This window comes from Triturus cristatus, chromosome 10, assembly GCF_964204655.1.
Source record: "Triturus cristatus chromosome 10, aTriCri1.1, whole genome shotgun sequence".
NCBI classification, from domain to species: domain Eukaryota; kingdom Metazoa; phylum Chordata; class Amphibia; order Caudata; family Salamandridae; genus Triturus; species Triturus cristatus.
Window position 1 is genome coordinate 571,920,448 of NC_140593.1, and position 19,834 is coordinate 571,940,281.

Below are 19,834 nucleotides of genomic sequence, written 5' to 3' on the forward strand. Positions count from 1 at the left end.
TTGGAGAGAGCTTACTCCTAGGCTAACTTTTTTCGACTTTTTTTAACGTCTTTTTCGAGTCGGACTCCTGGTGTGTCGAGGATGTACCAGCGAAAGACCGACTTCAAGCCCTGCGGTTCCTGCCACCGGATGATGTCTGTGATGGAGCTGCACTTCGTGTGCCTTTGGTGTCTGGAGCGCGACCATGACCCGAAGTGCCGGGCCATGAACTGGACGGCTTTGCATAAACGGTCCCAAAAGCTGGTGGAGGTCTGCCCTCAGCTCCGCATCGCTCCCATTCGAGGGAAAGGTCTCGAACAGTCGCGGAGCCCACACTCCTCGCACAGTCGCGGAGCCCACACTCCTCGCACTTGAAGTCATCGGGCAGATCTTCGGGTAAGTCCGGGAAACACAAGAAGTCAAAGAAGCGCAGGTGTTCTTAGACTTCTTCCCGTAGGTCGGCTAATGCGACCCTGGATCCCAAGCATCGTCACTCGAAGGCTGAGTCTCTGGAACCTACTACTGAGGCGGCTCCGTGGCGCTCTCCATTTCCGGGAGCCGGAACGTCTCCTGCCCAAATTTTTAAGTTCTCTGAGGTCTTGTATTTCATATTTGGGCATTCCGGCACCACCGGCAGCCCTTTCTGCCCGGCGGGTCAGTCGGGGACACTAGGACTTTGACGTCGGCTGCTCAGGCCCCGGATGGTCCCATGGATCATTTGTCGATCTCACTCGACCTTCCCCAACATTGTTCCAGACGACAACGCTATTCCTGGCGTCGACCGGGCCTCTGGTCGGCCTGACCCCATTCTCATCTTCGAAGTGGACACAGAGCCGGACCGACATCGAAAGGGACTTTCGGCCCTGTGTTCATTACTGCCGTTCCTTTTGGGCCAGAAGGTGAGGAAGAGGACTGGGAGGGGACTCTGGACCCTTTAACTGACTAGCTTGAGGAGCCGGACTCGAGAATAGACCTGGGTGATACCAGTGGTTTTGACTCTTCCTCTTCCCATAACACTGGCCTGCTTTATCCCCATACCATGGCTACGGAGGAGGGAGCTATGCTGTAGCAGTGAGGAAGGCAGCCGAGGTCCACAGCCTCGAGCTCCCTACGGTGGCAGTCAGGACTAACCCCCTGAAAGAGGTGCTTCAGCCTGCGGCTGTCTTTTCTGAACCCCTTCAGCCATACATTGAAGCCCTCGCGGACATCCTCTGGGCACTTGTTCCATGCCCAGCACAGGAACACCTGTGGATAGGACGATTGCCCACCACGTGCTCCGGGGTGACCCAGCGTTCCTGACCACTCTTCCCCTGCGAGCTTGGTAGTCCAAGACTCTTCATCAATAGGGGCATTCCCTTCTGCTCCCCCAGATAGGGAATCCAAGAATCTGGACCATCTTGGGAAGAAAATGTTCTCTTCCTCCAGCTTGGCATTGTGGCTGGTGAATACTGCATGCCTCTTGGGCTACTACTCCCATACTATCTGGGATACAGTTGCGCATGTGCTGCCTCAGTGCCCGAAGAAGGCCCAGGTTGTTATCTCTCAAGCATTGGCAGACCCGAGAGACTTGGCCAAATTCACCATACGATGTGGACTGGATACCACCGACTCACTGGGCAAAATGATTGCCACGTCGGTAGCTGTTAGACAAATGCGCCTGGTTGAGTACTTCTGGCTTCTCAGGGAATGTTTAGTGCCCTTTGATGGCACTTGCCTTTTCGGCAACAATGCAAACTCAGCGCTTCAGAACTACAGGGATTCTCGAACTACGGCCAGATCCTTGGGCCTCGCGGCTACCTCACGTCCATCTCAGTCTGCCTTTCGTCCCTTTTGTGTTTACGTAAGGGGCGCTCAGCCACTTCTGTCCAGCCTAGGCACAGAGTCACGCAAACTGTCCAGCCACTGCGTGGTTGCAAACATTTGGACTCGGCATCCTCGTGGGTCAGGGAGCCAGTGGGCAGGCCAGTCCATCCTTTCACCCCTGACGCAGCCTCCGAACCTTCCTAATCCGATGCTTCAGGTCCATCAATGGCCATTTGGAGGCAGGATCAGTAATCCCCTCCTCCACTGGCAATCAATCGTTGGACAGGTGGGTTATGCAGATAGTCCAAAGGGGCTAGCCCTACCCCTTCAAGACTACCCCTCCCTTCATGCCATCTTCTTGCGATCTCATGACGGATGACCATTTGGCACTTCTTCGCCAGGAAATTTCGGCTCTCTGGCCAAGGGAGCTATAGAGAGGGTCCCTGTTCCAGAAGTAGGTCGTGATTGTTATTCCTGCTACTTTCTGGTACCGAAGGAGGAGAAAGTCCTACGTTATATCTTAGACCTCTGGGCCCTCAACTTCTTACTCTGGAAGGAGAAGTTCAAAAGGCTCACCCTAGCCCAAGTTCTGTCTGCACTCAACCCAGGAGACTGGCTGGTGGTGTTGGACTTGCAGGACACTTATTTTCATATCCCCGTCCTGCTGGCCCACAGACATTACCTTTGGTTCACGGTGGGCCACGAGCACTTTCAGTTCATTGTCCTCCCCTTTGGCCTTACCAGTGCCCCTCAGGTGTTCACAAAGGTGATGGCGGTGGTGTCCACTCATCTGCGCATAAGAGGTTCGCGTCTTCCCCTAACTAGACGACTGGCTGTTGAAGACGGCTCGCCCCAGGCAGTCTTCTCCCACCTCCAGACTACAGTGGACCTCCTGCATTCGCTGGGGGTTCACTATCAACGCGCTGAAGTCACACCTGACTCCCTCTCGAACTTCCCCTTTCATCTGGGTGGTTCTGGATACAGTGCAGTTTTGGGCCTATCCTCCGAATCCAGGAGTCTGGGATATTCGGGTTAAACCAATGTTTCAGCCTCTATCCTGGATTTCAGTGAGAATGACTCAGAGGCTGCTGGGCCTCATAGCCTCCTGCATCTTGCTGGTGGATCATGCCAGATGGCATATGCGGGCTCTGCAGTGGGACCTGAAGTTCCAATGGGTGCAGCATCATGGGGAATCTTTCAGACTACGTCCAGATCTTGGAGGCAACTGTGCACCAACTGCAGGGGTAAATAACGAATTAAGATTGAGTCAGAGACAGATCCCTCTCCCTTTCCCAACCATATCTAACGGTGCATAACTACTGGGATGGGGCGGCCTCTTGGGAGAGGCGGTGATCAGAGGCGTCTGGTTGCTGACGGAGTCCGGCCTCCATATCAACTTTTTGGAGCTCCGGGCAATCAGACTGGCACTGAAAGCATTCCTTCCCTGTCTCAGGTGGAACGTGGTGCAGGTGTTCACCGACAACACCACCGCCATGTGGTACTGCCAGAAACAGGGTGTGGTGAGGTTGTGGACCCTTTGTCAAGATGCTCTCCGCCTCTTGACATGGCTGCAACATCAGGACATGATCCTGGTGGTGCAACACCTGGCAGCCTCGCTAAATGCCAGGGCAGACAATCTCAGCCGTCAGTGCCTAGTTGATTACGAATGGCGTCTCCATCCATATCTTGCAGCGTGAGCGGGCTGTTGGCTTGGTCTTCTAAGCCTCCTTTTCTATCTGTCTATCCGGGTAAAGTGTTGCTTCGGATCAAGCCTTTATTCCTTCCTAAGGTGGTTAAGCCTTTTCATGTGGGACAATCTGTGACTCTACCCACCTTTTATCTTCCCCTGCATCCCTCCAAGGAGGAAGAGAGACTCCACCGCCTGGATTTGTCTTGATCGCACAAAAGAATTTGGGTGTATGATCACCTCTTTGTTGGCTATGTGGGTGTCAAGAAAGGTCGGGCTGTTGAAAAACAGACCATCTCCCGATGGGTTGGACTTTGCATCAAAATAGTGTATGCTTCTGCCAAGGACCCACCTGTGGATTAGTGCTCACTCCATCAGAGCAACAGCGGTAACCACGGCATTAACACATGGAGTTCCAGTCCTTGACAGCTGTCAGGCAGCAACGTGGACATCCTTGCACACGTTTACCAGACACTACTGCCTGGAAAGCCAAGTCTGGAGGGATGGGTACTTTGCCCGTTCGGTCATCCAGGATTTTCTGGTATGATTTTGGTTTGCGGGCCCTCCTCTGGGGATGGTATTGCTGGGGTGCAGGAAAGTAGGATCTGGTTTCATGGTCACCCCCACTTTTTCTGGTGTCATTCTGTTTTCTGACAAGCCTGACTGGGATCTTCCTCATCAGGACCCCAGTCACTGTGCTCTCACTCTCTAAATTCCACCATGGTAAGTACTTTAGTGCCTTCTTAATTGGCTGCTGGTGTACCCTTCCAAGTCCCTAGTATATCGTACTGAGGTACCCAGGGCATAGGTACACCAGCGGTCTCCCATGGGCTGGAGCATGTATTATGCCACCCATGAGAGACCACTCAAACTGTGACTACAGGCCTGCTATTGCGGCCTGGGTGAGCTGGTGCTAGCACCACTCCGAACAGATATGTTTCCTTATATCTGAGGTCACTATACTTAACCTATTAGTCCCCTGTACAGTAGACCCTTCAATCCCGAAGGCATGAGGCTTGGTTCTAAGTATGAGGGTGCCCTGTATGAGCAGGAGACCCCCTACAAAGCCAGGAGTCAGTACTCCTGGCTTTGTAAGTTTGGTTAGCCATTTTATACATATAGTGGATGTAGGAGAGTAGGGTCTGCAATCCTATGATCACCCAGATTTTTTGCTTTTGCTTCATTGGTTTACGACTTTCCCCGGCTGTGGGCCTGCCAATCAGACCCACAGCCTAGCTGTTCTCTCTCGAAATTAAACACATGTACATTAGGTGCATCCACCAATTGGAACTGGGCCGCCTTGTCAGTCCCTGTCTCAGCATACCACAGGTATCCAGGGCATCGGTGTACCCAGGGCCTACCAGGGGCTGCAGCATGTATTATGCCACCCCTGGAATGGCCGCCCAAATCTGACACAACTGGCTGCACGACAGCTGGGGCAACGTGGTGTAATCACCCGTTGCTGTAGGTGTAGTATTCCTACACCTAACCCTAAAATGGGCACATGGATTCCTATCAGTCACTCCTATGGCAGGCCTTATCAATCCTGAAGGCAGAGTGCAGGGAATCATGTGGGACGGTGCTCTGGCGCGAGCTGAGCCCGTCGACGGCTTGCGGAACCAAGTCCTAATAGCCGTTCCATGGTGACGCGGGCCAACTACTTTTAAATGCATTATAATCCTCGCGGTTAGTTGCTAACTTTGGCATCGCATCACCTACACATGTCGAGTAAGGTGTCATACGAATTGGAATACGAACCCCTCGCCAGTTCTGGCGACGGGGTTAGCATTCCCCCCTTTTAGAGGGGCACGACATGGAAGTAACCTTGAACCCCGGTTAAAGTTGACTCAAGCCTCAGCATCACAAAATGGAAGCTGCCACCAGACACAAGTCTGACCTCCTGCTGCTGGGAGACCTTCCAGCGAGGGGAGCTTGGACAAAGGGTTTCCTGTCGAGGGCGGTGTTAGCACCATCCCAGACAGGGTTTGTGTATCCCAGGTAGGCAGGGCTGAAAGGAAGGTGATTGCCAGTGGCACCCCGGTGCTCACTGTGCATAGCCCGGCTCAAACCAGTTTCGGGGGCGCACCAGCCCCTGAGCTGGGGCGAAGCCGGACAAAGGATAGGGGTGTAACCACCCCCCTCCTGGCTCCACCCATAGGTAGAACCTAGTCACGGGCCAGCCCCTTTTCTTAGAATAAAGGTAGGAGCGAGTCCCCTTCCCAAATTGGATAATTCTGAATCTTGAACTACTTTCCACGAAAGGAACTCTTGACTATTTCTGAAGACTCTCCCTTGTGGCTAAGGAGTAGCCACCCTGCACCAGCAGGCACCACCTAAGCGCTTGCGGTTTGCTGTAAGTCTCTCCTACGGATCAAGACTGCCCAGCTCGACGAGACCCGAGTTCTCTGCCATCTCTGACCTTTTACCTACCTCATCAGCCCAGCTGAGAGTCGTAGGTGTGACGAGACCTGCGGGACCGGCCATCTTCAGAACTTGCACGACGCTTATCTAGCACGCCCACCGAGGGACCCTCGAGTGAGTGCACCTAGGGTTTGAGAAGCCCTAACCCTGAGCAGCTCCAGCACCGAAGTCTGCCTCCCCAGCATCCCCGAGATCTGCGTGGGGGCCCTTCCGCTCCTTGCTGTTCACCGCGTTGTTCGACCACTTGCCGACCGGCTTGTGGCCCTCTTCACGACGCACCACGTTTGTTTCATCACTAGTCTGGTTGCTCCAGACTGGCCCTTCCTCCCCTTCAACAGAGGAGTACCATGGACCCTCCTGGTCCACTCTAGACGCCATCTTGACTCCACCGCGTGGGCTTGCCACTGCCAAGATCCGCTGCCCCATTCCTGGGCCCAGCATCATCGACAGCAGACACCTGCGTGGGACAGCTCGCCCTCCATCCTGGTCGCCGCCGCGCCTCCTGGTCCGAGGAACAGCCGAGTCCGACGTCATCCACTCACCTGGTCGAGGTGACTTCAGCCGGTACCCTCCTGGTGCCTACACGATCGCTGGCTAGCGGTTGAGAACTGAGTCCCCTCTGCTTTCAGGTTTCCTTCATCACCGATCCAGGCTTGGATCTCGCTGAACATCGACACTGGTCGCCTGCCAGCAACTCTTCTTTCAGGCTCCTGAGACTACAACGAGGACTTCCGACATCTTGCCGAACCTTCCACAGTCGCAGCCTCCGGGCTAGGTAACTCGAGCATTTCGATGCTCCATCGCAGGTTCGCTTTACAAGTGTCCAGTTCCTTTTTCGTTTAGTCCCACTGATCGGATCACTCCGGAATCAGTAACTTTAGACTTTCTAACTTCTCCCCTTCCACTTACAGTGTAATGGTTTCGTGCCCTCGGGCATTTGTGTAAATTGTGCAACCAGAAGTATTTTCCTAAGAGTTTTGTATTGTGCTTAGCTCCCTGACTCATAAAGAGCCAGGGTAGTCTTGTTATAAATAAATATCCTTTATTTTCATAACAACTTGTGTGGTGTCCTTTCACTTGGTGTTCAAGGGGTATATGTGATGGTAAACAGCTGGCTTAACACGCCCTCTAGAGTTTAGCCTAAGACTGCTCGTATCCACGCTACTAGGTGTGAGAAGTTGGCCTGATGTATGATGTCACTAGTTCTAGTGTACACCTTATATCAGTCCAAATACCCTTATGGTGATTGGTTGTAAAGTCAACCTTATAGACCAGCTATCCTAGTGGTAGCATGGACAAGAGCAGTCTTAGGCTAAACTCTGAATGGCATGTGAAGCCAGCTGTGATACCATATATAATCCCTTGAATACCAAATGAAAGGACACCACAACAGATATATATATAAAATAAAGTGTATTTATTCTAGTCAAACCCTCAGCACTCTTTATGAGATTAGAGGTAAGTACAACACAGTCTTATTTAAGCATACATTAAGTCACACAGGTAAGTAATACAGTTAGGCCCTAGGGGCCACGCAAACCATATTCTAAGTAAGTGGTATAAGAACCACTGTCACGGAAATAGAATAGGCCTAGGTCTAGGGAATCGCTGGGGCTACACTACACTAGCGTTAGTTAGGAAGTGGGAGGCCCACGGGATTCGTGTGCAGAGTGGAAACACTCACGCGTAATGCGTAAAAGTCAATAGTAATACTACAGTTTAGAAAACGGTAGATTTAGGACACTTCCGGAGTAGCTAGGAAGTTGAGACTTGAAAACTAGACACTAGGATAGTCACTATCCTGATGAGCACCGGAGTACCCAAGTTACCTAGCCCACAGGCTGCGGGTGCATAGGGGTGAAGATGCGTCGTTTTCGTCGTCGACTCCTATGGATGCCTGAAGAAAGATGCTGACAGGCAGTCAGTGAAGAGTGTCCGGTGGATCCCAAGGCTGGGATCAAGAAGAGAAGAAACCTGCAAGCAGAAGGGACAGAGTCAAGGTCACTAGCCAGTGACTACGTGGAACCAGGAAGGAACCAGGCGATGTCGTGAAGATTGCAGGTGAAGGTGAAGCTTGTCGCTGCAGCCAGGAGGACCAGGAAGCGTCGAGGACGACCAGGACCAGGAGGCGAGCTGTCCCACGAAGGCTCTTGCTGTCGGCGGCGTCGAAGTTGGACTAGGACTCACCAAGCCTTGGCAAGCGGAACCCACGAAGAACGAAGGACTTGCTTCTGGTGCAGACCAGGAAGGTCTGGGGTGCTTCTTCTTTGCAGAGAAGCGGGAGCCAGTCTGGAGGAGCCAAACCAGCGCAGAAGATTTCAGGGTGCGTCGTCACAAAGGCCACTAGCCAGCGGGCAAGCAACCGGACAGACGCGGTAAGCAGGAAAATGCTGAAGGGCCCCACGCAGGACTCGTGGAGTGTGGGGGGGCTGATCATCGGTGCAGATGGTGCTTGGGGTTGGGGCTTCTCAATCCCCGGTGCACAACTTCGAGGGTACCTCAGAAGCTGCGCTTTAAGTTACTAGCCACTTTTTCCAGGTAGCCGGTCCCACGTCGCTCGTCGCCTCCACGGATCTCAGCTCTGCTGCAGATGTGGATCAGGGTCGGGGAAGTCTGGAAGTCAAGGTTCTGGTCGGGCTCTGCAGTCGGTTCCTCGTAGAACGTGGGCAAAGCAAAGGGTAGTCTCTTGATGGTGCCTGTTTGCACAGGGTAGCCACTCCTTGGCTACAAGGGAGATTCTTCAGTCTTCTTCTTTCGTCGAATGTCGAAGGTCCAGAGTTTCTGTTCAGTTTTGCAGGTTCAGGATAATCTAAAGTCTTGAGGCCCAACTCCCACTCTTATACTAATCTGGGGGGCTGGGATACCTGCTAGGTCACGCCTTATGGGTGGGACCTGGGAGGGGGTGGTTACACCCACTTCCCTTTGTCCAGTTTCGCGCCAGAGCTGGGGCTGGAGTGCCCCAGCGCCGGTTTGAACTGGACTATGCAAGGAACACCTTGTGTGCCCCAGGCATGTCTCATTCCTTTCAGCCCACCCTGCCCCAATACACTAAAGGCTGTCTGGGGAGGTGCTAGCACCTCCCCTAGCAGGAAACCTATTGTCCAGGCCTCCCTGGCTGGGATCACTCCCAGCTGCAGGAGGTCAGACTTGTGTCGTGGCAGCAGCATCCATTTTGTGATGCTGAGGCTTTGGTCAGAGGCTAACAGTTGAAGTATGATTTTAACATGTCTTTCCCTCTAGAAGGGGGGAATAATATTCTCATGTCCAGAAATGGCATGGGGGTATTATTCCACAGTGTTAGACACCTTACATGACATGTTTCGATAAAGCCAAACCATAGTTACCATAACCGTCTAAGATTATAAGGCACTTTAAGAGTATATGGTAGGCTATATCATAGAACCAGCTATAAGGATAAGGTTCCGAAAGCTGCAGACAGGCTCAGCTCATGCTAGAGCACCATCTCACATGTTACCAAGCACTCTGCCTCCAGGATTGTCAAGGCCTGCCATAGGAGTGACTGATAGGTACACATGTCTATATGTAAGTTAGGTATAGGAATACTACACCTAAGCAAGGGGTGATTACACGACCTTGCCCCAGCTGAGTGATCAGCCAGTTGTGTCAAAATGGAAGGCCAGGCCAGGGGTTGCATAATACATGCTGCAGCCCCTGGTAGGCCTAGGGTACACCTATGCCCTGGGTACCTAGGGTACACTGTACAGGGGCCAATAAGGTGATCCTATCCAAATGGGTTATGCACCTAAAGTACATAGTATTAATTTAGAGAGAGAACAGCAGGGCTGTGGGTCTGATTAGCAGGCCCACAGCCACATCTAAGTCGAAAACCAGTAAAGCAAAAGCAAAAAGTGGGGGTGAACATAGAAAGCAGACCCTACTCTCCTACACTAGGATAGCTGGTCTATAAGGTTGACTTACAACCAATCATCAATAAGGGTTGTTTAGAATGATACACAGTGATCACTAGAATAGTGAGCACTACATATCAGGCCAACTTCTCACAGTGGACACAGTCATTTACGAGATGTCTAGCTATCTATTGGCTGCACCGAAACCGGTTATGTTCCCCTAGGGAGTCCCTCTGTATTCCTGGTTAGGGTTTAACAGCTGCTGCCGACCACCGACATGATTCTGCCCTCCTGCTGCTGAGCCAGGCTTGAGCAGGAGAAGGTAAGACAGTAGGCTTCCTGTCACAGGGAGGTGTGACTACCTCCCAGACAAGACTTGGTGTTTTGGGCTCGGCTGGGGGTGCTTGCCAGCCCCACCATACTGCTTTCAAAAGCACATTTGGGGCCCTCCTTGTATACTCCAGTTGGCTCCCACTCTTGCGCTAAATTGGACAAAGGGCATGGGAGTATCCTCCCCTCTGTCCAGCTCCTCTTCTGGGAAGGACCCCTGAATCATACCAACCCTTTCCTTTGGGTACTTGAGGGCTTAGCTGTGGGTGGCTCTTTAGATTCGTTGTGGTACAAGATTCAGAGCCAAAACCACTTCATCTTCAGCTGTCTGGACACTTTGATCTTTGTTGGATTTCCCTTTGGGAACTGAGATTGCATCTTGAATACTCCTGCTGCTCCTGGTCTCGTTGTCCTTCCAGCGCCATCTGTACCTGGGCTCCATCCAGGTTCTTCTCCAGGGTTGTGGCTATCAAAGACACCCAAAGGAATCTCCCTTGGAGTGGAGTCACTCACCTGCATCTGTAGGCACCGCAACTAAGTTGACTGGTCTACTGCTTCTGACGTCCTCTGGACTTCGAAAGGCCCAGCAACACAGGTGGTGGTTCTGTATCTCCCACGAGGTCTGCACGATCTTCTCAGAGTTTTAGGCCAGTATCCCTTGTTAGAACCGCTGGAACAGCACCCCTGTGCAATGTGTCTACTTGCCGTTGCCATGGCTTGTTGACTCTCTTCTGCAGGGATCTTCGGCTCCAGGAAGCTCCAGCCTCCAGCATCTCTTGCTACCAAGATCATCGTCCTCACCGCATCCTCTGCACCGTGGGCTTGCATCAATGGTGAGCTGCTCTGGGTCATCTTGCGACTCCTATGCCTTTGGGCCTTCTTGAGGGTTTTCTTTGTCTCCAGCTGGCTCCCCTGCTTATTGGTGCTCCCGCCAGACACCGACCCGCCCAGGCTCTCGACTCCTGACCTGGGACTACTCGTGAACGGCTCCACAGTATCGCCTGTTCCTCACAGCTACGGCGACACGGTCACCGTCAACTCTCCTGCATCTTCTGTCATCTGTGTTCATTGCTCTTCCTTCCCTACTGATCACTCCTGAGTGTCAGACTCTGTCCCATCTGCTTGCAGGTACTCCTCTTCCAGAATCCACTTTAGGATTACACCGGACTCTTTTACCTTCGCTAGTGGCATCTTCACTGAAGTCCTCCATTGTAGTCTATGGCTGTTTCCAATGTCATTTTGCACCTATGCACCCTGCTTCCCTGGTGTAAGTATCCTGGTTCCTGGGGTATCCACGAGTGGGGTGACTTTCAAACCTTTCATCTTCCAAGAGGTTTCTTCAGGGTCCTCTGGGGAGGGTCCTTCTTTGTTAAAACTCCAACCACGCCTTCCTGTTGACTTGCATTGAGTATGCGCCTGTGTTTCCACTCTGCACACGGCCTCCGTGGGGCTCCTGGGAACTTGTCTTGGGTGGTTCCTTGGGTCCCCGACTCTTCTAAGTCTTCAGGGTACAGTCTAGACTTCTGTCGCAGTTAGCATTCCACTTTATTGGTGTATAGTTTGGTCTCCCCCTGGAGACCACTGTGTATTTGTGCTACTTACCTGTTCTCCTTTCAAAATATTGTCTGGATTGTGTTTATATCTCCGGGTAGGAGATATACCAATGTGTTAGTGAGTGTTTATAACAAATACCAATTTTTATAAATACACTGTATGGTTATTTTACATTTAACCTACACTATATGCCTAGTACCGGTAAACAAACTGCTATACTCTCCTTCTGGGCCAAGCCTGAAGGCTGCTCTCCACAGCAACCATTTAGAGAGCTTTCCAAGGTTGTCTAAGAACACTAAAATCACCATAAGGGTTGTCTGAATTAGCACAGGGTACTTCACTTTAAAAAGTGTCATCATATACTAAGCCAGCCTCCTACATGGGGTATCTATTCTAAAGTAAGGAATGTACAACCACTGTCTCTATCAGATGAACAAGTTACTTACCTTACATAACAAAGTATCTGGAAGAGACATGTTAGTTGTAGATTCCTTACCACCCTACCCATCCCCCCTCTCTGCAAACTGATTTATAGCGATAGGGACTTACCTAAAGGTCCCTAGTTTTGACGCACCAGTGGTCAGTGTCTTTCATGGCTCTTTGCTTCTGGCGTGGAAAGTCGTGTTAAGAACTGACGTTGGCACACATGTGCAGCATTTATGTCGATCCCGTGATGTCATCCCACTCCCGACCGACGTCCCCTAATGACGCGACGTGCAGTGGTACTGCTGAAGAAAAAATCTCCGGATCCAGACTGACTTTGGGGAAAATTCTAAGGTAAGGAATCTACAACTAACATATGTCTTTTCCAGATGCATTGTAACCGAAGGTAAGTAACTTGTCCTTCAATACGTTTACACTTGGCTGCGATTGCAGCTTAATTGAAAAATACACAACACTTATCTTTATTTAGAATACCTGTAATTAAAGCCTGTATGGAAGAATTAAAAAAATCATTCCCTTTCGACTTCCACCTAGACCAGCATATAATTTAGATATGGTACTAACAAGACTTATGGGACCTCCATTTGAGCCACTACATTCTTGCCAACTACAATATTTGTTTTGGAAAGTTGCCTTTTCTATTCATTATAACTTCGCTTAGAGTCCGTTAGATCCAAGCACTAACCTTAGAAGAACCATTCTTCCAGCTTCACAGAAACAAATGAGTGCGCAGAAAAAATCCAAAGTTCCTTCCTGAAGTGGTTTCACCTTTTCACATTAATCAATAGAATTTCCTGTCTTTTTCCCACAGCCGGACTCTGTTGCACCTTAGAATGTCAAGAGCCTTAGGGCCAGAAGTACGACCAAGAAAATTGCGCATCTCAAATTGCGGCTCTTTTGCGATGCTCAATTTGCGAGGCTCAGTTTCGATGTACAACAGTGTACTTCACACTGTTTGAGATTCTCAATAGGGTTGCAAATTGCGAGGCTCATTAATATTAATGAACCTCTCGCAATTTGCAAGCCCATTGGGAATGCCCGCCCTCCCAGGGATGGTGGCCTGCTGGACTCAACAGGCACCATGTCTGGGACTGCTTTTTAATAAAGCAGCTTTTTTTTTTTAAATGCAGCCTGTTTTCCTCAAACTTTTCAGTTTCATGTTTTTTAAGGGCAGCCAGTGGTCTCTGGCACCACTGCCTGCTCTTAAAAAATATTTTCCAATATACTCACAAAGGGGAAGGAGTCCCCTGGGGACCCCTTCCCCTTTGTGTTTTACCACCTACTTGAAGTAGGTGGAAATCTGCTAGTGATTTGCGGCCGCAAATGCGGTTGCAAAACATTATTACATGGCATGTTGACTCGCTTTTAGGAAGGGACGCCCCTTCTTAATGGCGAGAGTCGCAAATGCTATTTTGCGAGTCAGGGACTTGTAAAATAGCATTTGTACATGCTATTACCCTTTTTTGCGGCTGCAAACGGGAGATTCTCCCGTTTGCGGCTGCAAAAAAGTTTGTACATCTGGCCCCAAATGTATTCTATCGACAGAACTAAAACTTTCCGAAAAACTAAGCAATTATTTATTGCTTTTTCTCATCCACGCATTAGAAATGCTAATTCTATAACTGGAATTTCAAGATGGATAGTAAAATGTATCCATACTTGTTATTCTAAAGCTAAAAGACTTCTACCTGTTACCCTAAAGCTCACTCTACTTGTAAAATAGGGGCTTCTATGGCGTTTTCAGGAAACATTCCCATTGCTGACTTTGTAAGGCATCAACATGGTCCACTCCACACACCTTCACAAAACATTATTGTAGAATGTATTAGCATGCCAACAACCTAAGTTGGTCAAGCGGTACTGAGAACTTTTTCAAACAATAGCAACTGCCACAGGTTAACCACTGCTTAGGGAGAGGGACTGCTTTGCAGTCTATGCACATGTGTATATACAGCACGCATGCCTCAAACGGATTATTTTCTTTACCCTGTAGCATCTGTTCTTGGAATGTAATGCTGTAGATTCACATGTGTCCTCCCGCCTCCGCGGAACCCTGTGTGATTCATACTACAACTCCATTCCCACCCACCTGCCGCAATAAAATCTGGCAGTGGAGCAGATTCCCATGCGCCCTATCACCAAAAAGGAGTAGCACAACCTCATGGCTCTAATAACCTTCATACAAAAAAAACTTGTAATCATCTGAGCCCAACACTAGATGACGTAGGAAAGTGTCCCTTTTTGCTTGGTTGCCCCCGAACTTTTTGCCAGATACCCGATGCCAACTTGACTGAATGTGTGCTGGGATGCTGCTAACTAGGCCCAGCACCTGTGTTCTTTCCAAAACAGTACTTTGTACCCACAACTGGCACATCTCTGCCCACAGGTAAGCCCCTTATAAAAGGTACCATGGTTACCAAAGGCACTGACAAGGGAAGGCCTCTAAAGGCTGCAGCACCTATTGTGACACCCTTCGAGACCCTGCAACTTAACACCCCACACTGCCATTGCAGGCTGCGTGTTTTGGTGCAGAGTAAATGAGTCAACATGGCACACATCCCTATGTGCCATGCCTGCAACCCACTGGCTGTGGTGTTGGTAAGTCACCCCTTCAGCAGGGTGCACTAGACCATAGGTGGGGGTTCAGTCGCATGAGCACTGTACCCCTACATTGTTAGGCCTTGTAAGTGCAGTAAAGTCATAAAGAGTATATGATCTGGGAGTTGGTCATTACGAACTCCACAGCTCTATAATGGCTTTACTGAAACCTGGGAAGTTTGGTAGTAAATGTCTCAGCACATTAACTGATGCCAGTGTGGGATATAATGTAAAATGCACTCAGAGGGCATCTTAGAGTTGACCTCTGAAAAACAACCAGCGCTGGTGTGGATCCTAAATGGCTACCCGCAATTTGCCACCACAAGACAGGTTATGGACCCCTGGGTAGAGGGCCTCCACTCTCTGGGTCCAGAAACAAAGCCCATCCTGGACAGTGGTGTCATGCCTCCTTCCTCAGGATGGGCTGGGTCCTCGAAGGGGAAGCCACCTTTTGTTAGCTGGCCCTGTCTTTTGCTACCCCCAGCAACTGGCTCCCACCGGTTTTGACCCCCACTTTGAATGGGAGAATCAGTGGGAATGCCAAGTTGGTGAGAGTTGTACCCACCTTTACCAACCCCACCCCTCACGTAGGGGAGGTGAGGTGAAGCACACATCTTAGTCCCCTCCATCTTGAAAATTATGGGACCCAGCCAACCAGAGAGAGGCTCATGCCCCCCTCTCACTGGAGGGTGGCATAACGGGGGTGTGCTCACCCCAAGGAGGGAACCACTGGTCCCAACCTGCACACCCCTGTAACGCCCCTAAATTGAGTATTTAGGCGCGACACCGAACCTTGCTTTCACAAATATGTGGAGAAGGACCGAAATGCTGTGCTAAACAAGGAAAAAGAGGACAACTGCTTTGGCCCCTGCCCTACCGGCTTGTCCCGACTTCAACCTGCACTTGATTTCGACAGCGAGACCCCGGCGTGTCCAGCAGCCAGCAGTGATCAGAACCCGGAGGACCTGCTCTGCTTTCACTAAAAGACTGTCTCCCGTGAGCACTGGATTTTCTCAACCAAAGACTTCAACACAGACCCCAGGTCCAGCCGGCTCCGTGGTTCATCACCACTCTGGACCTGATGCCCACAGACGGAGTTCAAGTGGCCCAACACCACGAGAAGGTTTCCCCAGCCATTCTGACCTGGGATCTGGTGATCCCCGACCTGCCTTGACCCTCTATCTGACGCCTGCAGCCTCAACCTGAGTGCCGCTGGTGGTGCAAATAGAGTACCTCCTAGAACCTTGAGAAACCTTGGTTCTAACCCAAGACACCCTGCATTATAAATTGTTTACATACCTGAAAACCAATAACATTATTTTTCTCCATAGGAACCCATTTTGTTTTTTTTCCCCTGAAATGTTCTGAGATGTCCTGCTTTTTGTATGCAAAAAAAGTAACTGTGCTTTAAAAAGTGAATTGCTTACTAATCTTTGAATTGTAGAACCTACTGTGTGATATCTAGGCATATCACCCCGAATAGTGGATGTAACTGAAAAGTAACGCAAAATCCAAAGTAATTTCAATGTATTCTGAACTGTTTTGAAAGCAAATACAAACCTGTAACGATTCCATTTCCATCTAAAATTGCATTTCTGTGTACAGGTTTGCATTTGAAAGTATATTTTACCTACCTTTGCCAAGTTCAGCTTGTTTTTAGAAATCAAACATAAGTATAGCTTTTTTATACCTACCTAATTGGTCTGGATTCAGTCGGAGTGTGTGCCATCAGTTCTTGCCTGAGTGAATACAATAAATGCTTAACACACCCTCTGATAAGCCTAACTGCTCGACCACACTACTACAAATAGAGCTTTTGGTGATTATCCTATTTAGCTTCTACTATACTTCTGGGGATACCTTACTTTGGTATAGTATATACAGAGTCCATTTTCTGCACACCGTATGTGAATCTACAGCACTACATGCCAAGAACAGATGTTTACAGGGTAAGTAACATAATTATTCTGGTGGATACTCTATCTTACCACAAACTCAACACCTCTATCCCTCTTCCTTGGTCTCTGGAATGATCTCTTTTCCATCTAGAAATGTCAAATTGATTAACTGCATAATGATACGGGTAATTGGTTTTTGGGTTCCGAGGGTGCAGACCAGTGTCAAGAAAGAAACTGATGTCTGTGTGCATGCGTGGCCCTTATATGTGGCTACATTGTCACTTCTGAGGGTTATGAAGTCAGCGTGGAGCCGCATGCTGCCACCTGTCTGTTGCATGATATCAATGATGTTTAAATCTTCCGGGTTCAGTCTGGCACCCGGGGGATATTCTTAAGGAGAGGAATCTGCAGTTAGTGAGTATCCACTAGGTAAAGTGTTATCAAAGTAACTTGATCTTTCTTGAATTTTTTGTATTGGTCTCCCACTGAAGTCTATTGAAAGTTCTCCGTAAGGTTAATATGTAAATATAGTCCAGAACAATACTGAGGCAATATAGAAGCTGAAACCACGTAGCGTCTGTTTGTCCTGTTAAAACAGTGTGGTCATAAAATGAGGGCCTACTGCCATTATTGCATTTCGTGTCACATTGTTTATTCTGAAAATTCAAATGCATTCTTAGTATTTTTCCCTCTGACTTGCTGTCAGTATACCGAAAAACACCCCAAATACCTGTCACAGAAAGAATAGGCTTAAAGACCTCTTTTTCACATACATGTAAAATAACTTTGTGTACTATTTTGTTTTTTACAAATGTGGAGCCTTAACTCTCTTCGCCTTAAATACCAAAGTAGTTTTTGCGACGTTCACTTACCCAGTTTAACTGAGATTACGAGGAAGTGAGCCTTTGTAGTCACTCACCCTTGATGCTGCAGGTATAATAAATGTGGAGACTTGCTGTGGCACATACCTCAAGCATTGAGAGTTAAGTCATTCATCAAGTTGTGTGAAAGTAAAGTTATGTTAATGCTGTCATAAATATTTTCTTTTCTTCCTAGGGTTATCGTCCTTGACAAAGGTCAAATTGTGGAGTTTGATTCTCCAGCCAACCTTCTACAGTCTAAGGGAATTTTCTACAGTATGGCCAAAGATTCTGGCTTAGTTTGACTCATTGACAGATGACATGTATATTTAGATTTTTTCTGAGGAAGAAGAAAGCCATGGCAGTCAGTGAAGATGTCGTGAACAGTAATTTGTGTATTTCTGTTTTTCAAACCAAAAGAAGGCACTTAAGAAGTCGAGGCGGAACGGATCACCCCAGTGCAATGTTGCGTTTTCTCAAGCCTGCTTTATTTATATATCCATGTATAATAGCTACACGTCGCATACTGTTGGTGCCCTCGCTGTGTGATCTTCATGGAAATCTGCTTTACCGCAGGCAACAATGCCCTTCGAAGATAAGAACACACGTTATTTGCCATCTCTGTAGTCCGAACATGTATATCTTTGTTTATCTGAGGCTTATTTATTAATGTGTACGTTTTCTTACAAGTGCCGATTTTTCTATAGTGTTCGCTCAGACAGAACACTTATTTTTCTCCTGAACGACGTCTGAGCTGCACGTGTGTTTTTTAATTCTCATCATGATCTCGTGGAAGTGTGCCGCCTCGTGTTGGGACAACCTATTTCTCCAGTTGTTCCCCTCACAGGGTGCTGCGTGCGCACAGGGAAGTTCAAATGACATCCACAGCGTTGCTTATAAACACACTGCCTCATTCTGGCGCTTCTGTTACATATTCCTTCCGACAGAATTTGGAGGAAATTAGCGCATTAATGCACTTAAGTTCGTTCCTCAAAAGAATATTGAAAGTTTATGATTTCACGTACCTGGAGTAAACACATTTTATAGTATTTTGAAAACCGTAGAAGCATTTTAGAAACCTGAAAATATCTAGAGTGAAGCCTTTTGTTTGTAGGTTGTTATCCCTCTAGTCAGTGCATTGGAAGAATTCGTTCTAAGAAAAAATACACATAAATAAACATACGCTGCTTTTTCTTGACACTGCTGAATGTTGATGCTACACTATTAATGTCATTGACTTGTACAATCCGTTCAGTATAATGACATTTACAGTTTCAGGTTTCCTCGTTATACAATGCTGCATCATATGTGGTCCATTTTTAGAGGACAGTTTCTCTGAGCAAAAAAGTGTATTTATTTTTACAACCATTGTTATACCAAGGGATGCAATAGGTCTCCTATCTAGTGTTTTGTGTACCGAAAAGAGCAAAGATAAGAGTGTATTCCTTTCTACATGGTCAGTGTTGCGGTGTGATTATATATATATATACTGTATAATATGTAAAATGCTCACCAATGATCTCATTATCCAGATCAATAATGTGCAAAGTTAAATTAGACCAGCCGCTGTTTTATACTGTGTAGATTTAAATGTATATGCATACCCAAATACTTTAATTGAATGTACTACTGCGTTAATGTGTGTATGCACACAAATATAAAAGCACACAGGCATTCATAGGAAATTGAGTTATTGGTAAAATGTTACAGAAAGGGTGTTCCTAGTTAACAGCCTTTTAAATTGCAGATAAATGCAACATTGAGTTGCACTTTCACTCAGGAGGACATAGTTGGAAAGGTTAATATTTTGTGTTTGGTGAAAAAATATTGCCTGCAATGGGGTGTTAGTGGGTCTAAATGAAGATTTCTACATCATTATTTAATTAGTTTGAAATGTGCTCTTTTTTTATAATCTGATATTCTTTACTTGGAATGCAGTTATTTATTATTTCATAAATTATGCAATACTTTACCCTCGGAATAGAATATGGTCTTCATCATTTTTTGTAAACCGCCTATTTGAAATGTAGCAATTTGTAATCCATATGTAATGAAAACAACGCATCTGAAATGTGATGTTGAATGTCCTTATTCATAAAAATATGTGTGTTTTATATCTCACAAAGACTGCTTCAGTTGAATGCCAGATCCCAGGCCAGAAAAACTATCTTAACAAAACAATCAATGGGTAGGGAACTTTGGTTGGCCCTCTTTCAACCACTGCTTTATTGAAAGTGTGATTCAAATTTTGGACCAGCCAGCAAGACAGTCATTTTTTCTGTGGGGTTGTCATCGATCATGAGTTAAGGAGATTTGTCTCATTAGGTCTGAGTCTCCGTTCACAAGGGGTATGCACCACACGTCAATAAGGAGTCCTGGTGCCAAAACACA

At 48.1% G+C, this 19,834-nt stretch overlaps 1 protein-coding gene across 3 annotated transcripts in view; it reads left to right on the plus strand.

Moving 5' to 3' along the window:
* The window catches only part of ABCC1 (ATP binding cassette subfamily C member 1 (ABCC1 blood group)), a 1,390,768-nt gene extending 1,371,348 nt beyond the window's left edge, over positions 1–19,420 (plus strand). For all 3 annotated transcript variants that reach the window (XM_085632083.1, XM_085632084.1, XM_085632085.1), the window contains one exon: positions 17,640–19,420. In XM_085632083.1, the coding sequence (XP_085488209.1) occupies positions 17,640–17,748 (109 nt within the window). In that variant the 3' untranslated portion in view covers positions 17,749–19,420. The remainder of the gene's footprint in view (positions 1–17,639) is intronic.
* Positions 19,421–19,834: the final 414 nt, after the last annotated feature.